The following is a 24,137-nucleotide window of genomic DNA, read 5'->3' on the forward strand; positions in this document are numbered from 1 at the left end:
GTTACAAGCGATAATGTACATGATATTAGAAATTTAGCTATGTTTATATACCATGCCTTCCATATTAGACAACAGTTACAAACAATTCTCGTGTAAAGGTACACAAATGTTTAATTTAAAGTTCTATATATATGTTTTATGCGAATCGAATATCAAGCCCCATGCAAGCGTACATAGAAGTTAATTGACACATTGCATTGTACTTCTATGTGTGCAACGTACGAATATTTGCTGTCATGTAATTGTATATAGATGTATTATTGATACATTGCAATTCTTTGTGTATTATATGTATAATAGGTTAAGTAACACGATGATTATAAAGGCTATAAATTTGTAAGTTTCAAATCATACACAGGTCTTACTTGTATCAAGTTTGAAGCATATATGTGTTCAAAGTATAGTTTAGAAGTAACATTTGTTTTATTTTGTTTGTATAATTTCAATATTTTGTGCCATATTACTATTTCAATAAATCAAAACCATATAGCTTAGATTAGTAAATGTAATACAAAGACCAGTGTATGGAAGAGAATTAAAAGTATACTATGTAATAGATGCTGACAATGTCTCTCCCGTGATTGCAAGCCTAATACATACACAAAGTATTTCTTATTATTATATATTTGATTGTAAAATCTCTCAAAAAGTAAATAACTTGTAAATTAGATATATAATCAATGGTAACCATTATAATAATGAAAGAAAAGAAATACTTGCAGTCACATCATCTTGCTATGTAATTAGTTATTTACTTATGCATACATGTTATTGTATATATTATGAATGCTTGTACATGACTCTTTTGAGAGTTAATTTGCAAAATAAAGATTCTTCTTCTTCATATAGTTTTCTATTAAGATACCTTCTTATTAAAAAATTCTTGAATTGTTTCTTCATTATTTCGTTCTCATTATTTCAAGTATATGGTGGCACAGATTTATCTATAGAAGCTTTTTTTATTTCTATTGTTACACAGGTAAATCCGATTAACTTGCAAATATTATACATTGTATATCAAAATAAATGTTAAAACATGTTCATAACATATACAAACTAAAATGAAGTATTTCGAAAAATTACAATATGCGATTCAACAAGAACGTTGAAGGACAATTGCTTCGCTATGAAGTGCCAGTCGCTTTTGGAGTCGGGCTACTGAAGTCAGCAGGCTAAGTCAGTTAAACAGTTTCATTGTGTTATTGTGAAACCGCATTTGACTTCTTCAAAACAAAATAAGAAAACGGGTTTATAAAACATATTATGTTGTCAGCAAAATAACTACCAAAGACATAGCAATATAAATACTTGATAATGATTTAAACAGCTGAAATAGCTCTTCTAGTATATTTGAAATAAAACTGACAATTTACGTATTCAGTATTGTCAGTAAATAGCAAACATCGTAAGGTTTGGCACAACCCATATTTCTTTGCCCGGCAGAATAGCGGTCGAAACATTCTACATGTATATTAACTTGATGATCTTGAAGAAAATCTTATCCACCAAACAGCATTTTACCATGAAACTAAATAAATTATTACTGTCTTACGTGTCATTTCATACATGCACTTGATTTAATCATTAGAAATAGAAAAGAATGTCCAAGTGTGATGTCATGCAAATAAAGAGATGTAAGAAAATGAAGTACCCTTCATAATCTATACCAAAGTCCGTTTTCTATATTTATATGCGTATTGTATGGTGACAAATCGATACATTGCTCCTATTTGAGTAAACAGGATACAAAATAAACTCTCGTTTTGGAGTGTTTTGGAGTGTGTTTTTGAAACTTGAAATCAATCATTTTGGTAATATCTTTAAGAATGTAAAATTGGGTAGATTTAACACTTAACTTAAAGTTCATATTAACAGAATCGAAGAAAATATGAGGTACATAGAAATACATGCATAGCCATATGTAAATACGTGTATATTTCAAAACAAACATTTATAAATTTCATTTAAAAATGCTGCTATGTTTATAGTTATGCTTTATGTAGCAAGGATATCAATTTCTTTTGATAGCGTCGTACACATTATCTCCTTTATTCCGTGAAAAGTTATCCAGATCTGTATACTGTGTTTTACTTGGATCTTCTTCAAAAGTAGCTTTTTTTTCAATGTGGCGTTGTAAACATTCTTGTCCGCCCTGGTCGTTTGAAGCACTGGCCACATTGACGTAAGATCTGGAAAACAAAGGATAAATAAACGCTTTACAGCACGCGGACATATATAAGGTAGTGTACATAAAATGGATACAACTAAAAATGAATATAAAATCAATAATTTCAAAAGGTGCCAATTTTTAGAGTATAGGACTAGTTTATGATTAATTTATTGAAGATGCATTTTACAGAAGACAAAAACTATATCTCTTTATCATTATCGTGATAATGTTTGTGTCTATGCGCGTTAAATGTATCTCACATAGGAATATAAAGACAGGTATTTATCGTTGTAAATTTGGTTATCACATGAAACATTACGGCTCTTGACCAAATCGGAAATCTTATGCTTCGATGATTATTCTTCAATTTGATATTTAAACAAATATCTTGTTTTACATGGTATAGTAACTGACAACATAAGCATGATATGACACACATAATTCTCATACAAAAACTTACGTTTGTCCTTGTAATTGAATGCCCCTTTCTATGCCTTTAAAACAAATAATTTATTTTTCGTTACAATGTTAAGCTATAGTGGTTATTAAGACTATGCTGACTAATTGTTAAAAAGTTAGTTTTCATTCAAAAAATTACGTAATTATCATATACAGTATGAACCATTGTAAACAATAATTATGACCCAGAAATATGACAACAAACAATATAAACAAGAGGGCCAAGATGGCCCTATATCGCTCACCTGACCCATCGAACAATTACCTATACAAGCATTCTGACCAATTTTCATGACAGGTGAGTCAAAAATGTGACTACTAGAGTATTAACAAGGATGACCATATTCGAAATTGACCTAGAAATCATCAAAACAAACTTTCAGCCCAATTTCCACGATACTTGGATCAAAACAGTAGCCACTAGAGTGTTAACAAGATTTTTCTATTTTAAGCTCCTGTTACCTAGTTTTTCAGGAGAGATGACCCATGTTCGAACTCATCCGAGCAATTACCTAGACAAGCATCCTGACAAAGTTTGATGATAATTGAGCCAAAAATGATACCACTAGAGCGTTAACAAGATGTTTCCATATTTGGGCAGTGTGACCTAGGTTTTGACCCCTGGTAACCCATATTCGTACTTGATATAGAAATCATCAAACCAAACTTTCAGACCAATTTACAGGATAGTTGGATCAAAACAGTAGCCACTAGGGTGTTAACAAGATTTTTCTGTTTTTAGCTTCTGTGACCTAGGTTTTCATCCGTGATGACCCATGTTCGAACTCAGCCAAGCAATTACCTAGACAAGTATCCTGACTAAGTTTGATGACAATTGAGTCGAAAATGTGACCACTAGAGTGTTAAAAAGGTTTTTCTATTTTAAGCTCATGTGACCTTGTTTTTCATATGAGATCAAGCATGTTCGAACTCATCCGTGCTATTACTTAGATAAGCATTTTGACAAAGTTTGATGATGATTGAGGCAAAAATGTGACCGCTAGAGTGTAAAAGAACAAGTGTGGACGGACGACGGAAATTTAACGATCCTAAAAGCTCACCCTGAGCTAGCTCAGCTAAAAGCAGTTCAAATGTTTTACAAAATGCGGAGATACTGTTTATTAAACTAAGTTTACATCCAAAAGAAAATTTCGTCATGTGTAAATGTGGAACAGCTGGTATTCACTACAAACAAACACATTGTTTCACTTTTTGATATTTGTATCTGTATTACATTTGAATTGACTTTTTGCCTCTTTATAATTTCTGTTCCCGTTCATAACGTTTTCAAATAACAATTTCACAACAGTTATTTCAATACATTTCCTATCTGTTACAGTTCCATATTCTGCTAAAAAATGAGAGTAGGTATGTTAAATTTTCATTTAATCGGTGATATAAAAAAATTCTTGCATTTTTTTATTTTTTTGTTTTGCTCAAATAATTATTTCTGAAAATTTCAATGTTTATTTACCCAACATTTTTCATTACAGTGTTTCATAAATCATCTGAAAAGCATGAAGAAAAATTAAAGTATTTCAAACTGAAATGTTGTTTTGAAATAAATTACTTTAAATTTTGTAGTTTTGCTCAAATTTATTTGTTATATATTTTGCTTACCTATATCTTTCATGGTCATTGTGGTACTTTGATTCTTACAGGAGGAGACATTCCGTTTCCATAGAATTGTTACTGATGCTGCGTAAATTGTAAGGATAAAACAGATGGTTCCTAAAACTATCCCAATTGTGAGTATGTCACAACTTGTACAGTCTTCATATCTGACCTTTGTAGAAGCTAGTCCTAAAATGAAAAAAAAAACTTGCCATTTGTCAGCGGATAAGAAGCACTGAAAGAACATCATCCTAAATATTAATTCAATTTCATTGATCTATATCTTTTTGGTGCTCTCCTTTATCTGTTTTGTCATCTGACATGCGTGCAATTCCTGAACTTTTTTACAAAAATAAAATTAAAACATTTTGTAAACTGAGACAAAACATTGTTTTAGGTTGACACCCTCTGTTGCCTAGCTATGATCTTCATTGACATATCATCAGTATGTCTATATCATTAAAATAATTGACAAACATCTTATCAATGCTAATGATTTATTTGAAAATTTGTACGAGTCAGTTAAATAAAATATGTTCATAAATAATGTTGAGATAATCTAGATCTACGTCAACACTCTTCAGATATGTTTTTCTTTAGATATTTTAAGCAAATACACTGTATGAAGCAACAGTATCTATTTGTATCGTCTGATTGATTAAGAGGTAAAATTCTCTGATACGCTTATTGTCAAGAGTGATAAAAAAGACTTCAGGTATAAAGCAATTAGTATATTTCAGTAACTTACCATGCCTTAGAAGATAAAAATATTGATTGTAAGACCCAAAGTCGTTCTCCGAAGTCACACGATATTGACCATAGTCATTCTCAGAAACGTTTAATATTGTGAGATTGGTCTTTAAACCGGACGATGAAATTTGAAAATCTTCATTTGTTAAAATTTGTAACCATCTTGTTTCTCTTTGCTTGTACCAAGTAAATCCTTTCGGACCAGGCGCAGGATACGCTAGTGCTTCAAATGTCAATGTAACAGGTGCATCTAGTACACTTGTGATATTTTCTCGAATCTTCCGGACAGGGCGTGGTGAACCTATAATATTAAAATGAAATTGTTCCATTACTAGTCTTTTTACATTAATAATTGTGTATTACGTATTTATCAAATGATTGAGGCAAATGTATTAAATTATGAGTGAGAATGCAGTCAAACTTTCAAATGTTATAAAAATGTCTAGTTCCAGACTTGTTTGCATAAATATTTTGTTTCATTCAAGACATTCAACTATTCAATAATAACACAAACAATGTTCAAGGCCCTGAAACTTTTCGGTGTTAACCAATTGCAAATTGCATATTTGTAGCCAAGATAATGATTAGAAATTGTGAATTTGTAAATATTTTTCAAGTTAAATGCGAAAACATTTCAAGAAACATCTGACCATGACCAAATTAGCACTTGGCTTGTATTTTCTTGAAAAATACCAGCATGTGCAATGTTAGCCTTCCCGGAGCATACATTGCTACAAAAATTGCTAAAAAAGAGCAAAAACTGAAAATATCTATTTTTTTCTCAGTGACGGAACAGGGTAACACTATATGTCTCAGCCTTTATATGGCGGGAGGGCATAAAATAAGTATATGACTGCAATTGATAAAATTGTACCTACAGAGAAGTGTTTGTATAACATTATTCTAAATTATCAATTGCATAAGAATAAGATCGAAATATATACTGCTGCAAAAAGAAAAGAATCTGTGCACTTGGTTTTTGCTATTATTTCAGGTTATTCTGATTAAAGCAGCACGCCTCCAGATTGATATTAATTTTCATTAAAATTTGAAAATGTATTTAAAAGTATAACATTGTTGAGTTACAAAAAGAATGCAATTTACACATTATCAATGGCACTTTCAACCCATGTCAATTACCATAAAGAGGTCAAAATATGCAGGAATAGCCCTTACTGCGTTAGTAACGCAACGTGCTCATCTGGAGGCGTGCAGCTTTAAAGCCTTTAAATAGTTGGAAAACCGAAATCATCCACAACATGATGCGTTGTGTTCTGTAAAAATCAGAGATAAACGTCGCAATGTGTATGTGTTTATTTTTTAAATTGTCAATTTTCTGCAAATCTCTTGGTAATTCTTATTGAAAATGTGATTAAAATTTCTTAAATACCGTTTATGTACACCTTTGCTTTGAACCAAAACAATAATTCTCCACGGGATCGACATGACGTTACGTAAAATGACGAAAATTGGAAGAGCATTCCATTATTGGACAAAGGCAAGTTTAAGGTCACGAAAAAAACGTGATTTCCTCTTGCCCTCTGTCCAAGGAGTTCCCGTGTGTGCTTAATGGGCTTCATGTTAAGTGACCAAGCCGGTCATGAAAGCAGTTAACGTTTTTGCCCTGCGAGGTAATTTTTCGAAAACCTAGGTGTATGTGGCCTGACATAATCGTTCATCAGCAAAATGTGATAAAAAGGCAGAAACGGACGACCACTGGACGAAGAACATTGTCAATATAACTTTTTGCATTCAGATAACCAGGATTGATTGACAGCTAAATGTTTTGTCAACCATTATTACGCCACAAACCATTTCCAAGAAATTATCTGCAAAACGCTAACCTCAACTTTGACAAACGCATACTCTACTATCTAACGTTCCTCATTGCTAAACAAAACTCTTGCAACCACTGGCTACGAGTCCAGCGTAAATGACGTTGAGTCTTCGAAAATGATGTTTAAGTGACAAATAAGCTGGCCTAAGTTTGGTGCCTGCTCCCGATTGGGTTTGCAGTCTAGTTAAATTGATTCAGAACGGTTTGTCTATATATGCAAATATCTGTTTCGCGATATAAATAGTGGTTTAAAACTTCCTACGTAGATGCGTTTACTTCAAGATTGCTAAACACGCTGTCATATATTAATAACTGTGTGTTGCGATGGCAGTTTAACTGTCTTGCAACGTAAGTGACGCTTTTCCCCGACGTGGAATCACAAGAGATTGAATTGTATTGAATTGTATTTCTCGAAGCCGTAGTATCTTGTTAACGAGTCAAATTCAATCTAAAATGTGATGCTTCAGTGACAAATTAAACATGAAAAACGAATCGCGTGATAGATGTGCAACTGTAAAATTTTCTATAACAGAGTTCAAGCATCTTATCCGATCAAATATCCGATAACATGTCTGCCAATTTAGTGCAACCTATAGGCAAGAGCGCTAATAATCAGATGGAAAACAATTACCCAGTTATTCCGAGTAATCACGAAAATATAACTGCACAGTTTCTTTTTTTCCATCAGTACATTTCACAAAGAAATGTTAAGAAAGGGTTTTTGAACCTCAAAGTAATATACTGTTTGAGTGAGTGATACATACATTCTACTTTTAAATATATTGCATATCAAATCAATTGGCATCAAATAGTGGCGTTATCAAACTCTCGAAGAATGCAATCTAAAATATATGGAGATATTCATTACACAAATTACGCAATTTCATTATTATACATATTGACCTTAGGAATTTTTTTCACGAACGGAAAATAAAACTGTTTTCAATCATTTGATTTCAACTTACATCTAACAAACATTGATATACTTTTGCTTGATATATCCATGTTCCTACTTTTAGCTTCACATTCAAATGCACCGCTATCATAACAATTCACTGCATTGTGGATAAATTTCAACGAGCTTGCATTTTGTTCCTCTTTTAAGATTTGTCCATGATGAGTTATTTTGATGTTTTCAGCAGGATCCCCACTGACTGTACATGTAAATATTAAGCCAACTTCCAGCTCGTCCACGGTAACAACTGTCGTATTGATATGACTTCCAATATAGAACTGTTTCACAAATGTACGCTCTAAAAGGGAATGATCGCAATCTATATTCTTAATATATAACATCTATCGTACATTGGTATGTATGTACATCATTATAACATCTAACAAACTTTACAAATATTATGCGCCATTGTTCTTGTCGTCTTATCGTATAACGTAGTAAATATGGAAAATGTTAAAGCTAAATGAGATATTTTAGAGGAATAAATCATTATGAATAAATAACCTTTGTTGAAATATCAAGGAAAACAAGACTTAATATATTTACCTTTAACACTAATTCTGATGGAAATATCTGCAGATTTTAAATAACTCGAAGAATCATTATTTTTAGCTTCGCATTTATAATCTCCTGTCATATACTTGTTTACCGTTCCGATATACATTTCAGCACCTATTGTATTCATCATTAAACCACTTGTAACATTAACCCATTTGTAGGAGCATCCAGGATAACATTCTGCCTTACATTGTATAATCAGAGATTTTCCTTCTAACACATCGTATGGTGATGTTACGTTTAGGCTGACTGTATTTGGCCCATCTAAAGGAAGGCAATTTTTTTTAAAAAAACTTTACTATTGTTGCCCCTATAATACCTTATAAATACCACATTAACAAGTAAAAATACGATGTTAAGTATTAAAACAAGAGGGCCATGATGTCCCTGAGTCGTTGTAAATTATCCATTGTCAATATATTTAATTTGAGCATAGAATACGTTCAAACAATAATTTGAAGAAATGCCATGACCTGGGAACTTTTAGCTTTAGCTTAAACGGGGCCAATCAAATTAATATTAGCTAACTAAATAAAAGACTACTCAAGAATGCTACAACGTTAAGTGATCATCTTTCAATTATTTTAGTAAGAAATGATGTTCGAAGGTTTTTCCATTTTTTTTCTATTTTTAGTTTTAGTGGCCCCTAAAAGGGACGAATCAAATTGATATTAGCAAACTTGATAAAAGCGTACCTCCTAAGATTAGGAGGTGCTACGTTTCTTACTGAATCCACTCTGTTCAGCAATAAGCTTATCATTAGTTTCAGCCAAATCTGACAGTATATTAATGATAACATTATAATGTAGTCTATACATGACACAAGCTAATGCTATACTCTGAATGGGAGCGGGTCCAGTGGATACGCAGTAAATGTTTTGGAAAAAAAAGATTTACCACGATTTTCCACAAATATATAGTACAAAACCCTTATCAAAGGATATATTGAACAAAACATTATGGAATTGAAGAGACATTTTTTAAATTTCGGCTAGAAATGTACTAACACCTTTCAAAGTTGTACGCTCTTAACAGCTTTCTTATCCTCTTATGTTGACACTCGAGATTATATCATAGAAGGATAACTAGTAATTGTATCATGTTACATCTCTGAAACATTACAATCACAAGAGCAAGAACAGCCTCCATTGGTATTCATCTTAATCTGGACTGGTTTATACCAATACTGCCAATAAACATCCAAAATTAATCGCTATTTATATGTTACGTAGAATTTATAAACTCCTAATAAGGGCTTTTTATTTCCTAGGTAGGAGTTATAAAGTCAAACGTAGGGGTTATTAAGTCCTGCGTAGGAGTAATAAAGTCATACGAAAGAGTAATTGAGTCGTATGTATGAGTTATAATATCCTAATTAATCTTTTTTATCTCCTACGTAGGAGTTAACAAGTCCTACATAGGAGTCATAAAGTCCTACGTAGGAGTTATAAACTCCTAATTAGTTTTTTTACGCAGGAGTTATAAAACCCTACTTAAGAGTTATTAAAATGGAGAAAATGAGAATCCCTAAAGAAAGCCCAATACGGCAAAATTGAACATTTTGCAGGCTCGGTTTGATTGGGCCTACTCATGGACGGTACTGTCAAGTGCAAACTATCGTACACGCCCCCTAGCACCGGCTTAAGCAGAATTCAACATTTAAACATGAAATGGTAAGATTTTGAATTAAGATTCATCCGCAGATGTATTCATACGGCCGTCAAATTGGAACCTTCACTGTGACACTTTAGTGCCATTCCATTAAAAAGCGGCGTATGGTCCCCAAATAATAGAAAGAGAGTGCCCTAAAAGAAAACAAACAACACTGGTTGGAACTGAAAAAATAGACCTTTGAACGGGGATCAGAGGTTATGAAGCCTGTATATCACAGATAAGACTCCAAAAGACAAAGTTAAAAAGCAGGCAGCATACACTAAGAGTGATTCAACATTATGCAAGTAGGGTAATTGAAACCAACCAGCTAGAAAATGCCAAATAGTTAAAACTTAAAATAGTAAGTTTATTATCCATTAAAGTGTATAAAACTTTATCTAAGAAAGTGTCATGGTGCCAATTTATAATGTGCTATAAAAAGGATAACATCTACGTAGGAGACAAAACGCCTTATTAGGGTATATTCCTCTTACGTATGACCTTATTACTTCTGAGTATAACTTATGACTTGCTAGGGCTGTCGACGGTAGTTTTTACTTGACAGGGATTCTTTCATGTTTTCTATATTTTATCGCCACATAAGCGTTGTTTGTGCCGTGTGGAGGCTGTAAAAAAGTCGCCCCGTTCATTCAATCAAAGATGTTATATTTCCGATCCTTACAGATCGTTCAGCACGACATTATTGTTGTGCTTATGATCATTTAGTTCTTTCTTTTCAGCTATTTTCTTGTTGGGTGGTTCCATTATTCCTCACTTGAATACTGTAGAATCACCCTAAGGATATGTGGCCTGCTTTTTAAATTTGTATTTTGACGCCTTATCTGTGATATGCAGGCTTCATAACCTCTGATCCCCTTTCAAAATTCCTTTTATTTAGTTCCGCCTATTGTTTTCTGGTTTAGGGCACACGCATTTGTTTTTTTACTTGGGGACCGTTTGCCGCTTTTCATGGAATGGCAATTACGTGCCACATTGAATATGGGCTTTCTTTAGGGATTATTTTTTTCTATATTTTGTCCATTGTGTCATTTTGGCCAAGTCTTCATCACATCAATAGACGTATAACAAGGTTATCTCATCTCAATCTAAGCAAAATTCAATTTTTTTTCTTGACGGTAAATAAAAACCAATTTAAGGTCACATTCAAACTTTAAAAAATCAACATGTTGGTTTTGTCAAACGTTCAGCAATATCTTTGAAAGGTCATGGTCAGTTTTACTCTAACCGTCTCGTCATATGGATTATTAACTCCCAGTATGATGATAAACAATTATTGAAGAAGCAATGAAGATACAATAGTTTGTGCTTAAAGGTGAATGCCCTGTAAGTGTCAAGGTCAAGATCAGTGTTGAGTTCTTGAGGTTTTTGTTCTAAACATTTTAAGTTCCCAGTTTGAAAACAGTTATAAAAAAATAATAGTTATATAGCAATGGCTGAGGGAAATGATAATATTTTGTTTGAAATTTAAAGGTAAGCCGCCATTAATTTCATAAATTTTAAAATCTGTTCATCAGAATAATCTTAATTAAGGTTAATTTTCCTGAATCAATATTAAAAATACCGGTATTGCCCTCATTGCTATCCGTTATGCATGAGACCTCAAAACCTGACGTAACTATGCAAAATATTAATAGGTAGAGATAACGGTATATCATAGGCTTTCCGATACAATCACTATGTATTATCATGTTCATGTTAAATAATGGGCCTATTATTCAATCATTTATTTGTTTTCTTTTAGTTCCTTATCAGTTACTAATTCTTAATGATTTTAGTGGTTAGCCTGCCCATGCTCTGCCTTGTGGCCTGTCCTGTTTTTGTTTGGAGTCCTCCTGGGCTCCTTGCCACTGGCTCTTGTTACTGGGTCGGGTGGGTGTTGCGTTGAAGGCCGCCTTTCCTTGTTAATCTTGTTTATCATATTTTATCGGAAATGATGACGATCTCTATAATCCTAGCCCTTTTGCAGTATTTATAGTATGTGTGCATCAGATATACTTACAATAGACATCAAATGTAAATTGGTCACTTCCTTTTGATATGTACTATTAATGACAAAACACATTCTGACTAATATATAAGATAAACTACTATAAACTTGAAACGAAAGAATGTATCACTTCATTGTGTTGTATAAAATAAGTGACATAAGATAAACTTACAATAAACATCAAATGAGAATGTATCACGTTTGCTTGTTGTACAGTATAAGTGACATAAGATAAACTTACAATAAACATCAATTGAGAACGTATTACGTTTGCTTGTTGTAAAGTATAAGTGACATAAGATAAACTTACAATAAACATCAAATGAGAACGTATCACGTTTGCTTGTTGTAAAGTATAAGTGACATAAGATAAACTTACAATAAACATGAAATGAGAACGTATCACGTTTGCTTGTTGTAAATTAAAAGTGACATAAGATTAACTTTCAATAAACATCAAAAGAGAATGTATCACTTCTGTTTGTTGTATAGTATAAGTGACATAAGATATACTTACAATAAACATCAAATGATAATGTATCACTTCTACTTGATGTATATCCACCAGTGACATCTTCTGTAGCTGTACATGTAAACTGTTTATTGTCATCCTCCTTTACAATGTTGTTTACAGTAAGTTTATTCTTATTAGAAGTGTATGAATATTTGGCGCCACCTGGATTGTCTGTGGTGTCAACTCTCCAGGTATATGTCAGACTGAGGCTGTGGTTACTTGGTGTGGTTGTTGATTTACTGCTACATGTTAATGTTACACTCTCTCCTACTGATGGTGTTTTATTTAGTGTTTTATTTACTGTAACTGTGGGCTTTCTTGGTGTTCCTGAAATTAATATGGTTTGACTTAATACATGATAGCACCGATTTTGTTTTATACTGGTAAAAAATAGTACACTACTCGATTTACTTAATTCGTTGTTTAAGTAATATAACTATACATAACATTTACTTGTTTAGAGGTAAAATTGAACAACTTACACGGCTTTAGGAGATATGAACAAATGGAAGAAATAGAATAAAAAGGCATATCTATGTTGAAAAGGAAAAGGCTACTCGATGAAAAGTAAAATAAAATTGTCTAAGGATTATCAGCTATGAAAATATCTTTTCTTTAGGTTTCGTAGCATTAACCTGTCTTTGTAATGAAATTATTGAACATGGTAGTTTTGTGATATTCTATGCACCATGAATTATTCCAGAATGATTCTTTAAAGCCGCTGACCTCCAGATGGTAAAATGAATAATATGAAATAATATTTCAAGTAAACGGTAAATACTGATCTAGTTAGGTTTAATGTGTTAATTTATTGTTACTGATATCTTAATTCAAGAAAGAATGATGACAACAGTGTCAATATATTGTGTTTTTCCTTTGCATAATCTACTACGTCACTAACGCAGTAGCCAATATAAAAAGAAGATAATTCATTTAACATGGTCACATGTCACAACAATGAGCCGGAAAAATCCTGGTACTAGTATCCGGTATGCCCGAGATCGTTTAACAATTTTCGGCATTGACTAGGCTCCTATCATATTTCAAGCAAAAGTTTAAATCGATAAGTTTGTCATTAAATATATGCTATCACAAATAAATTAAAAATTTTATTGCCAAAAATAACTAAAATATCAAAACGAAAGCAGTTATTTGTTTCCCTCTAAGTTTGATACGATCCTATAGTCCATGAGTTCCGGACCACAGGTTATGATATCAGGTGGTACAAGAAACAGGATGAAAGAATTCTGTTGTATATTAAAAGAAGGTATTTCCTGTTGACAGGTAAGCTTCAGAGCAATAATGTTAAAATATGAACATTTGAAGTGTCATGTCGATGGCTTTCAACTATATTATAATTTAAAGAGGGAGTTTGAAATATTTATAAAACGGTAGTTTTTCTGTTATCTTCTGTAGGTCAGCTGCTTTAAGGACCAAGACAATTTTACAATACTTATATGAATAATGGGACTTCTTTTATAACCTGCCTCACTGCGCTTAATTTCTGCTGTTGAGAATTTAAAAATTCTGGAAACTGGATATTCTTTCAACGCAAAAATCTAAATTATATTTCGATTTCAGTGTAAGTGCCTCACTTCAGGGAATTTGAAATTAAACAAAACATAACACAAATGCCATAGCAGTGTGAATTTCGAAAAAAACATAACCCATAATCCATAACACAAGAGTATCAGGTATTCAATCTTAAACACTTGCATTAGCTGTTACATTGGCAACAGACTGCCAAACATCCAGAGCAAAATCGTTTAATTTGATTACACAGAACAAAATATGAAACAAAGTAGAATCGCTATACGGCCCACGCTCCAAAGCCCTAATAACGCTTTATCACCTACCCTTGTCGCTTTTGCGACTGGGTATAAATGGTTTGGCACGGCCGTGCATATATTTTGACATGACGTCACTTGCCTTATACAAAAATAGCACTTTAGCGCGCGCGTCACTGAAATAAGGGCAACATTTTCGCAAAATACTCCATACTAAAAGCTTTTATAGCATGGCTTTTTCTTGGTTCTTTCTAACCCATTATACTCTGTACACCTCCATTTAGGATTTGAAAACTGTATTGATATAGCAGTGCAATTTTTTTCTCACTTGATTCATATAGGAAAAAAAAACAATTGCTATTTAGCATTGGAGTTTGCTATATATCGGTTGAGGTTTTTTACGTAGGTTAATAAGAAACATAGGGTTAAAGGGGGCATGGGTTAACACATTCAAAATATGAAAAAAAAGACAAGAGCAGGTCGAACCGGTCGATGCTCCCCGAACAGGTTTTTAGCATAGACAAACTTGTTAATGAAACTTGAAACTTGAAACTTTTTATTTACTTAAACGCCTATTTTTACAAAACATTCATATTCAATGGCGTTGTACAGCAATAATAATGATAATAAAATACTTCTAATAAAATACTATTAAGAAATGGTTACAGTGTTATGAGCAGATATTAAGAAATTATTGAATGATTTTAAATGAAAATGAGTAAAATGGTATCAATTCAAGTTAAGAACATATCATGCATCAAGAATAATAAAAAATTGATAAAAGATTACTAATATCACATTGAAAAATCACTTTTAGAATATACTACATATCACAGCTATGAATTTTAAAATTTCAAACGTCATTTGCGCTTTTTCACTTTTGAATTAAAACAAGTTGAAATAGTCCCTGAACATGTGGGTCTTAAGATTTCTCTTGAATGCTTCTATAGTGTTACTGTTTCTGATTTCTGTCGGTAATTGATTATACAGTTTAGGTCCAATGTAACTAAAGCTACGGTCTGCGAAAGATTTTCTCTTATTGAAAGGAACATTGTAACAATTGTCAACACATTCTGATGATCTGAGAACTCGTTTTGCAGATTTGCTTTCTAAAAGTTCAGTAAGATAATCTGGTGCGTTTCCCTTCGAACAATTGAACATGTAAGTTAAGATTTTAAAACTTATTCTTGCCTTTACTGGCAAATAATATCTCTTGTTGTTTCAGTGTTATGTCCCGGACAAAGTTCACACTTCACAGTGTTAAAATTAACAAAGGGCAATTACTCCAAAATTTGGCAAGACAGAGTTACGTTTCTTTTGCAAAGCACATCTACTCTATGAGATCAATCTACATACAAAGTTTCTTGTTTATAACTCTTGTTCATTCAGAGTTATGTTGCGGACAAAGTTCAAAGTGTAAAAATGAACAAAGGGCAATGACTTCAAAATTTGGCAAGGCATAGTTAAGGTTCTTTTACATTGCACATTTACCCAATGAGATATATCTACCAACAGTTTCTTATGTCTTAAGTTGATATCGCTTATAGTTTAAAAGTTATGTCCCGGACAAAGATCACAGTGTAAAAATGAATGAAAAGCAACAACTCTATAATTGGGCAAGGCAGAGTTACGGTTCTTTTGCACTGCACATCTACCCAAGGAGATCTGTCTACCTAAAAATTTTCTTTATCTAATTTCTGAATTGTTATATTCCTTTTTCGACAACAGCGAAAACAACTTTAAATTATTATACATGTATATAGCTAGCTGTGAGGTCCCGTAGACAGCATTAGCTGGTATTGGTTCATTTTATCTGGGGTTTCCATTTGAAAAAAGTGAAAGGGGCACAAGAGAGGGAAATACACATAGTATTTTATTTACTGATTTATGTAACAAAAACTATGATAAAATTGCAATAAAACAGTTAAAATATATTAAACTTTAAGTTACGGGGGTATATGAGTGGCTGGGGCGACATCTCGGAATGTTACTTCAATAACATTGTCTTGGCCTAACGGCCTCGACATATTTTTGGCAGAAACTTCCCTTAATGTCGCCCATGCCACTGTTATACTCCCGTAACTAATTCGTTTCATATACTTTAACTTTTGCTTAATGAACATGTGGGCATTAAAGATATGCATAACAATTAGTTCTAAGTGGAACCTTGACCTTTGAACTTGATTATGTATGAAGCAATACATTTAATAGCGGTAAGCATTTCTATAAAGTATCATTATAATTCTTCCATGCATGTAGGAGACATGCTCCAGATAATATATTTCATCATCTTTAGCGACCTTGACCTTGCATAAATTGACCTTAAATACAAGTGTCATGGGGGTAGTCATGATAATGACCATTTGTGTAACTACCTCTCAATAAATGATAACTAAATGGTCCCTATACACATCTTTTTTATCAGAAATTTGACCTCTATGTGTGACCTTGACCTTAGCTGCAGGGACAAGTATTTTGCGCCTGACATTCTTTGCTAAAGACATGCAATTTTCAAAGTCATGTCTTTTTGTGACTTTGATCTTCAGACCTTTTTTTCAGGCCCCACATGGGGTAACCCCATTTATTCGCTTCGTCACATAAGCATTTGTGGGTTGAAGCACATCCCACAGTGGTTTTACAATTATTTGTTTTCATGCATATGAACGGTTACACCAGATGTGGAACCAATGTAATGAAAGAAAAAAACAACAATTACAAAAAAAATCAAAAAGAAAAGAAAACACACACGCACACGCACACGCACACGCACACTCACACACACACACACACCAACACACACACACACACACACACACACACACAAAATAACAACAAAAACAAAAAAAACACAAAGAGACAAGGACGACACATGCATTCATACTCGCACTCATAACCGTATTTTTTGTATGAAAAAGTTTCAAAAAGCATCAACATTATATAAAATCTAAAGCATGCTATTTTGGCTTGAATTTTCTTTTATTACTTAAACTCAAAACAGTACTTTTCAGTGTAGAAATAATATTTTCTCAGCTGACATTTTTCTTTTTTTAAAATAAAAAATAAATTTTCTAAAAAGACTCCAAACATTTTCAAACTTCGGTATCTATTATTTATGATTGCTACCCTCTTTATCAGTCTTGAGCTTTTGTGTTATAAAGTTTTTTGGCTGCAATCATTGATAAAGAAAGATCAAGCATTTTACACTGATAAATATACATTTAAAGTATACTAAAAATAAGTTTTTTGCGTTAGATAAATCATCCTTTGCATTAAAGCCAAACATCATTTCTTTTATACCCAAAGATAAAAAGGTGCTTCATTATTTTTAAGAAATTCATTTATCAATACATACATCCAGAATAGATGCTCAATGCTTCAACATCATTACTACAAAAAAGAACATAAAGGATTTTCTTTATACTTAATTTTGTATAAAAGGATGATTGGTTCCAATATCCTGTGTAAAATTCTTGTTTGGAACCATTGCAACTTGGCACATTTTGTAATTCTAAAAAGGCATTTCGAATATAATTTTCCATTCGTTTTCACTAAAAGCTAAATTAAGGTTATTTGTCCGTTTTTCGATACTTGTTGGCTTTGATTTGTTTTTATTTAATATATTATAGAAAGGTTTTGCTCCATTTATGTCTGATATAATATCTTTAAAGTATAGCGGTATGTCTGGGCCAATGCTTTCCTGTTGGATGTAATAGATTATATTATATTTATTTAAAAATTGCTTTACTGATAGAATCATACCGTTGAAAATTAAGATATTAGATTGGACATTGTATATTTTAATAAATTCATTATAAGATAAAAACTTTCCATCAGATATAAGGTCATCTATGTTACAAACTCCAGCATCGAACCATGATTTTAAATATACGCTTTTTGAACCAATTAATATGTTATTGCTATAAAATAAAGGATGTTTTCCGAAAGAATGATTTTCGATTGGAATTAATTCAATATAGTCTGAAAAAGCTGTAAAAGTACCCTTCCAAAAAAGATTGTTTGTTTCTTTTGCAAGTTTATCAAAATAATGGTTTCCGCAGTGAAAAAAACTTTTGCATATCTATTTTGTCGTAAAGAATACTTTTCCAACTAGCATTTGAGATTATTCTTTTAAACCATGTTATTTTTAATGACATGATAAAGGCAGAAATATTTATCATCTGCAAGCCGCCCTCATCATAGTTTTTTACAATAACGGAAAACTTAATTTTTACATTTCCTTGCCAAATAAAGTCATAAAACATTTTATTTAATACACTGATTACATTTTCAGAAGGATTTTGTAGTGAAATGAATAAATGATTAAGAGATGAAATCAAAAGAGATTTAATGACAGCAATTTTACGTATGGTGTGAGAATTCTTCTTTTCCAATCTTGAATAACCTTTCGGATATTTTCTATTCTTTCGCTATAGTTTAAATCTATTATTTTACTTAAGTCAACATGAAAATTTATGCCTAACATTTTAAATTGATGTTGATTCCAAGACAATTTCCATCTTGTTTTTATACTGTTTTGAGAATATTTCATTTTTCGTATCCACACAACCTTAGTTTTATCAAAATTAGCATTAAGTCCCGATAGTTGTGCAAAATCTGACAAGATTTCCAAGGATTTATTTAAAGACGCAATTGATCTATCTAAAATCACTGTTGTGTCATCTGCAAATTGTGACAATTTATGTTCTACATTGTTTATGTTTATTCCTTTAAAGGGAAAGACAAGGTTAGAATAAAAACTTGATTTCAGAAAAAGAATACTATAAATAATAAGTCTGCAAATTTTCTGCCGCCAAATAATAATATTAAACGAATGATAACAAAATTTAAATCGCTAAATCACCGATTTCTACAAATCAGTAAGCGCGGCCATGTTTGTGTATTGGTCGTATAAAAACAGGTGCGCGTGATGTCATTTCCCCACATCTTTAGATTCATGATAAATCTAGTTGAATCGTAAGGAAATATTAATGACCAGACAATTTAATTTTCACAGGAGGTGTAGAGGAGATTTTTTATGGTTCAAAATACGTAACAATATCAAAAAAAAAAATAATAAAAAATAAAGAAACGTACGGCTAGCCAAAAGTTCTAGCCGTACGTGAGTCACGAACGACTAGCCAGGACGCACTGTACGTATTGTCTAGCCGTACGGCACTTTTCAAAATTATATGGAAGTCGAACGTTATAAAATTGTTGATTTTCATGCTTATCATTTGTTGTTTTATTTGTATGAATTATTAAATCATTTTTGTTAATTTTAAGCACATGGATCGAATAAAAAATGATCGGAGTGGAATAAATAAATAAAAAGAGCATTGAATGGAAAAAAAAACACGGTGAAATGCAAAAATAATTATATAATTTTCAAAACAGTAGATAAATATCGAACATAAAAGCACAGTCAATCAATTAATCAGCCTTAATTAAAACCTATCCAGGGGTGACAATAGAATTTTAGAATGCCTTTCACGGAACATGCAAACTTTCCTTGATGGACAAACTTCTATACAGTACTGTTGGTAATTGTCGCAATTATCAAGAGCCTAACAACAATCATTTTCAGTGTTTGTTGTTTTTTTTTCATATAAAAGGTGTCGAAAATTAAACTTAATGAAACAAAAAAGGATTATTATCAAAATTTTGTAAACTATTTCAATTGGTGTAAATGCAAGCAAAGGTTTTTTTTTCTCTCGACATCTTGCGTTGACAAAGATCGATATATATAGCGATCAAGGCGATTAATCTCTAAAAAGTTAACATCCAAAGACAATTAATGCTGTTTCTTGGTTAAAATCCTCGCTTAAAGTCATAAAACAACATATGCATTTTCGACTTCCATAAAATTTTGAAAAGTGCCGTACGGCTAGCCAATACAGCGTGTCCTTGCTAGTCGTACGTGACTCACGTACGGCTAAAACTTTTGGCTAGCCGTACGGGCCCGTACGCTAGCCACTTCCATTATAAAAACCCTACTAAAACGTGTTCTTAATAGTACATATAATTAAATTTTTGCAGTTTGATTCTGACTTTCAAATTTAAAGGTGTGAACATATGTTATAATTGATGTACACATTTCAAAAATATAAGCAACTCTTTTGAAAAGTAAATTGTTAACATGTCTGTCAACGTATGATGCTGCGCATCGTAATCGTAGCCTAATATTAACTGCAGGCAAATCATTTTTATTGGCTGCTCAAAAGTCTTATTTGCATAATTTATTCACACAATTGCTGGTTCTTACTACTTATGTCTAATACTGCGCATTGTCCATTTTAATTGTTCCTAATTTGCACCAAATGCTCCTGTCACACTGTGTACTGACGATTTTTATTGCTCCTTGTATGCCTCTGTGCCGACAGACCTTTTGATCATGCACAATGTTGCCCTGATTGGTTAATCACCCTTGTCAAATATTCTAATGACGAAATAGACATTGGTTAATCACCCTTGTCAAATATTCTAATGACGAAATAGACATCTATTTTTTTACGCTTCATCAGTGAACTGAATGACCTTAGGGGGAATTAGGTTCCACACCTGTCAAATTATACTGTAGTAAATTACAGCACGTCATAAAATAGCAACACATTTTTTTCAGTTACCAATAATCATTTTAAATATTAAGTAGATTTATGATTTTTTTTGTTTTATTGGATTAAATTTACGGTAGTAGAAATGCGTATCTGTCGGGGAAAGGAATTTGGTAAGTAGATATATATTGGATTTAGTTGGTATTTTACCTGAAAAAAAGATACATGACCGACGATGTACCCTATTTGGACAGCTTGTCTAGCGAAAATTAAGTACAAAATAAAAGGATATATCGTCAATTTGAAGAAGTTTCTCATAGTACCCAAATTAAATTTATGGTTTATCTTTGAAAATTAAGCAGTCATTGCTTAAATCATGTGGTGGGATCATCAGCAAGTTTGAATATCGGAGAAATAATAATTAATGTCGCGGCGTCTTCAATTAATTAATTAAAGCAATTCAGTTCCATATGATGTTTTCATAAATAATATATAATGTACGCAATAAAATTAATAAGTTCTACATCAAGATATATTTCAGTTGTACCAGCGTATACACCTAAACCGGAAGTGGGTAATACACGTCACAATCTCGGTCTCGTCTGTCTCGCGAGAATGACAGAACGCCAAAATGGCGGCGCCCATGAACTTATTTCTCAAGTAAAAAATAGTGTCTTAAAACACGAATTTCTCTCTTATAGGGTTGATGTCAATAGGAAAACTGTCATGGTTCCTCTTTTTTAATGATGAGTATTTATATTAGACAGACATCAATCCATCCATTCCTATTCCTTTAATAATTTTATCATTTCTTATTTTTAAAGCTAGAACTTCAGCACGTAATATAAAAATATAACATGAAAGATGATCTCCTTGTCGGCAGCCTCTACCTATTTTTACAAAATTTGATAAAAACCCACATTGATTAACAGCAGAAGTTGCATCCTTATATAAGATATCAAACCATTTTTTTATAGACGGACCAAAGTTAAAAAAAGACAGAGTATTCTGTACAAATGACCAAGAGAGTGAATCAAAAGCTTTTTCAAAATCTATTAAAAGGAAAAGTCCAGGAATGTTATTTTCTTCAGTATACTGCATGATATCATAGATAAGACGGGTATTTTCTCCAATATATCTTCCTTTGATGAAACCTGTTTGATCTTTCTTTATTAGTTTATCTAGAGTAAGTTTTATTCGATTCGCTATGCAACCTGCAGCAATTTTGTATACGGTATTTAGAAGTGTTATAGGTCTCCAATTTTTCACGAATTGTTTAGGTTTATTTTCTTTTTGAATACATATTATTATACACCTTGTGTTTGGATCACTGACAATTTATTTGAAGTATAAGCACCATTGATAGCTCTTACCACAAAAGGACCTAAATTTTTCCAGAATACCTTATAAAAATCTGCACTAAAGCCTGATGTCCCCGGGCTTTTATTATTTGCCATATTTTGTAAAACTTTACTAGCTTCTTCATAATTTATATAGCCTTCTAATACATTGGATTCCGATTCACTTAAAACCGGTGCATCTATATTTTCCACAAATTGTAAAAATTGATCATTTGCATCATATGACGATTTTTTGCTGAAAAGAGTTCTATAAAAATCTTCAATTTCTTTTAATATTAACTTTTGATCATTAACAATACTACCGTCGTCTTTTTGAATCTTATGTATAGTCTTAGTTATGTAACTATGTTTTTCTAAACCGCAAAAAAAATGAACGTTTTTCTCCTTCTAACGTCCATTTTGCTCTTGACCTTATAAGATAACCTTGAAGCTGAATATTAGACCTGGTTCATGGGCGCGCAATAGCTTCTCATAGAAATAACTTTAAGTTTCATTAAAATCCCTCGAGGCTTGTAGGAAATAGGTTTCAGACAAAATCCAGATATTTTATCATCTTTAGTAACCTTGACCTTGAATATATTGATCTTAATTACAAGTGTTATAGATGTATCCATGATAATGGCCATTTATGTTACAATCCCTCAATAAATGATGACCAAATGGTTCCCTATACACATATTAATATTCTTATATGATCATTGACCCGTGAATGTTTGTTTTTGACTAGTGGGACCTGAATTTTGCACATAACAATCTGGCTCACAATGTTGAACATCTGTGCCACGTTCAACTGAATCCCTCTATGCACATTTTCATAGTTGTTTTTGAACTTTGACCCCTAAATGTGACCTTGGCGCGACACTCCGCCTCACAATTTTTAACAGTTGTGCCAAGTAATATTGAAATACCTCTCTGCATGTAGAAGTTTTGCTCCGGACAAGCATTTTCAATGACCTCTATGTGTTACCTTGACCTTTGACCTAGAGACCTTGTTCATGCCCATGATATGGCTTCTCATAGTGGTGAACATATCTGTGAAGTTTCATAAAAATTCCTCCATGTGTGAAGGAGAAATGACGGTAGGCAGTAGGAGGGCAGTAGGTTGTGTAAGACAGATAATACTTGTGACAAAGGTGACGTAAATTATCGGTCCACTGCACATGACCACTGACGAGTTAACTCTTCCCGTGCCAGTGGCGGATATATCCGCCATATAATTATACATTGGGTAACGGAAAGCAATTTGAAAAATACTGTAATTTAAAGTAACTCTGATATATCGTATAAATTGGTATCAGTTTTTAATAATGTAATGTTTTATCAAGATAGTGATTCTTCATAAAGAGTGAAGTGTATGTTGTGTAAGTTTCGTATTATGAAACGATTTGGATAAACACAAACTTTTACACTATGAACAAAATAATGTCAAGTATATGATATATATCAATTGCTCCGTATTCAATTTACATAGCTCAGGTTTATTTTGCCATATATCCAGCCATAAAGAAGCACCTTAAGATAATGCCTTCTGATTAAGGATTTATGTGCAACTACTCATAGTAAAAAATGCCGCTTAATACAAAAAAGTAAAACCAATTATATATATATATATTTCCATACCTATCAGGAAAATTATCAGTGTGATATCTAGATGGGCGTTGCCATTTTAAATGTAAGCGAAGTATTCCAATAACGGAACAATTGTAACTTTTCGGCTTAAAATAATTGTCCAGGTGTTCCGGAAGCGGTGCATGAAATACCAAAAGACACATTTAATACGAAAAAAGAAAAATAATATAAATAATCAACAGATTTTTTTATCTGACTTCCCCGTTTATAGGCTTTGCCTACTTTCATATTATAATCAACGATTATTTACTGTCATTTTCCAACAATATATTCATTACAATGAGAGCGAGT

The 24,137-nt window shown here is 32.3% G+C and overlaps 1 protein-coding gene across 1 annotated transcript; it reads right to left on the reverse strand.

Annotated features, from left to right (window-relative positions):
• Window positions 1-949: 949 nt before the first annotated feature.
• Window positions 950-8,905, reverse strand: LOC132732200 (titin-like). Its single transcript, XM_060718589.1, has 6 exons — window positions 8,332-8,905; window positions 7,796-8,083; window positions 4,992-5,294; window positions 4,250-4,432; window positions 2,631-2,664; window positions 950-2,189 (listed from the first exon to the last, which is right to left on the reverse strand). The coding sequence occupies exons 1-6, from the start codon at window positions 8,471-8,473 to the stop codon at window positions 2,012-2,014; spliced, it is 1,128 nt and encodes a 375-aa protein (XP_060574572.1). The 5' UTR covers window positions 8,474-8,905; the 3' UTR covers window positions 950-2,011.
• Window positions 8,906-24,137: the final 15,232 nt, after the last annotated feature.

This window comes from Ruditapes philippinarum, unplaced genomic scaffold (genome assembly GCF_026571515.1).
Source record: "Ruditapes philippinarum isolate M1 unplaced genomic scaffold, ASM2657151v2 ctg3400_1_1_1_1, whole genome shotgun sequence".
Lineage (NCBI taxonomy): Eukaryota > Metazoa > Mollusca > Bivalvia > Venerida > Veneridae > Ruditapes > Ruditapes philippinarum.

What these genes read in the sequence shown, in the direction of transcription:
- LOC132732200 (XM_060718589.1), bottom strand. Translation starts at nt 8,473, where the DNA reads ATGATGAATACAATAGGTGCTGAAATGTATATCGGAACGGTAAACAAG. An exon ending in CATCAGAATTAGTGTTAAAG is followed by an intron (nt 8,084 to 8,331) that starts GTAAATATATTA and finishes ATTCCCTTTTAG; the next exon opens with AGCGTACATTTGTGAAACAG. An exon ending in TTTTTATCTTCTAAGGCATG is followed by an intron (nt 4,433 to 4,991) that starts GTAAGTTACTGA and finishes TTTTCATTTTAG; the next exon opens with GACTAGCTTCTACAAAGGTC.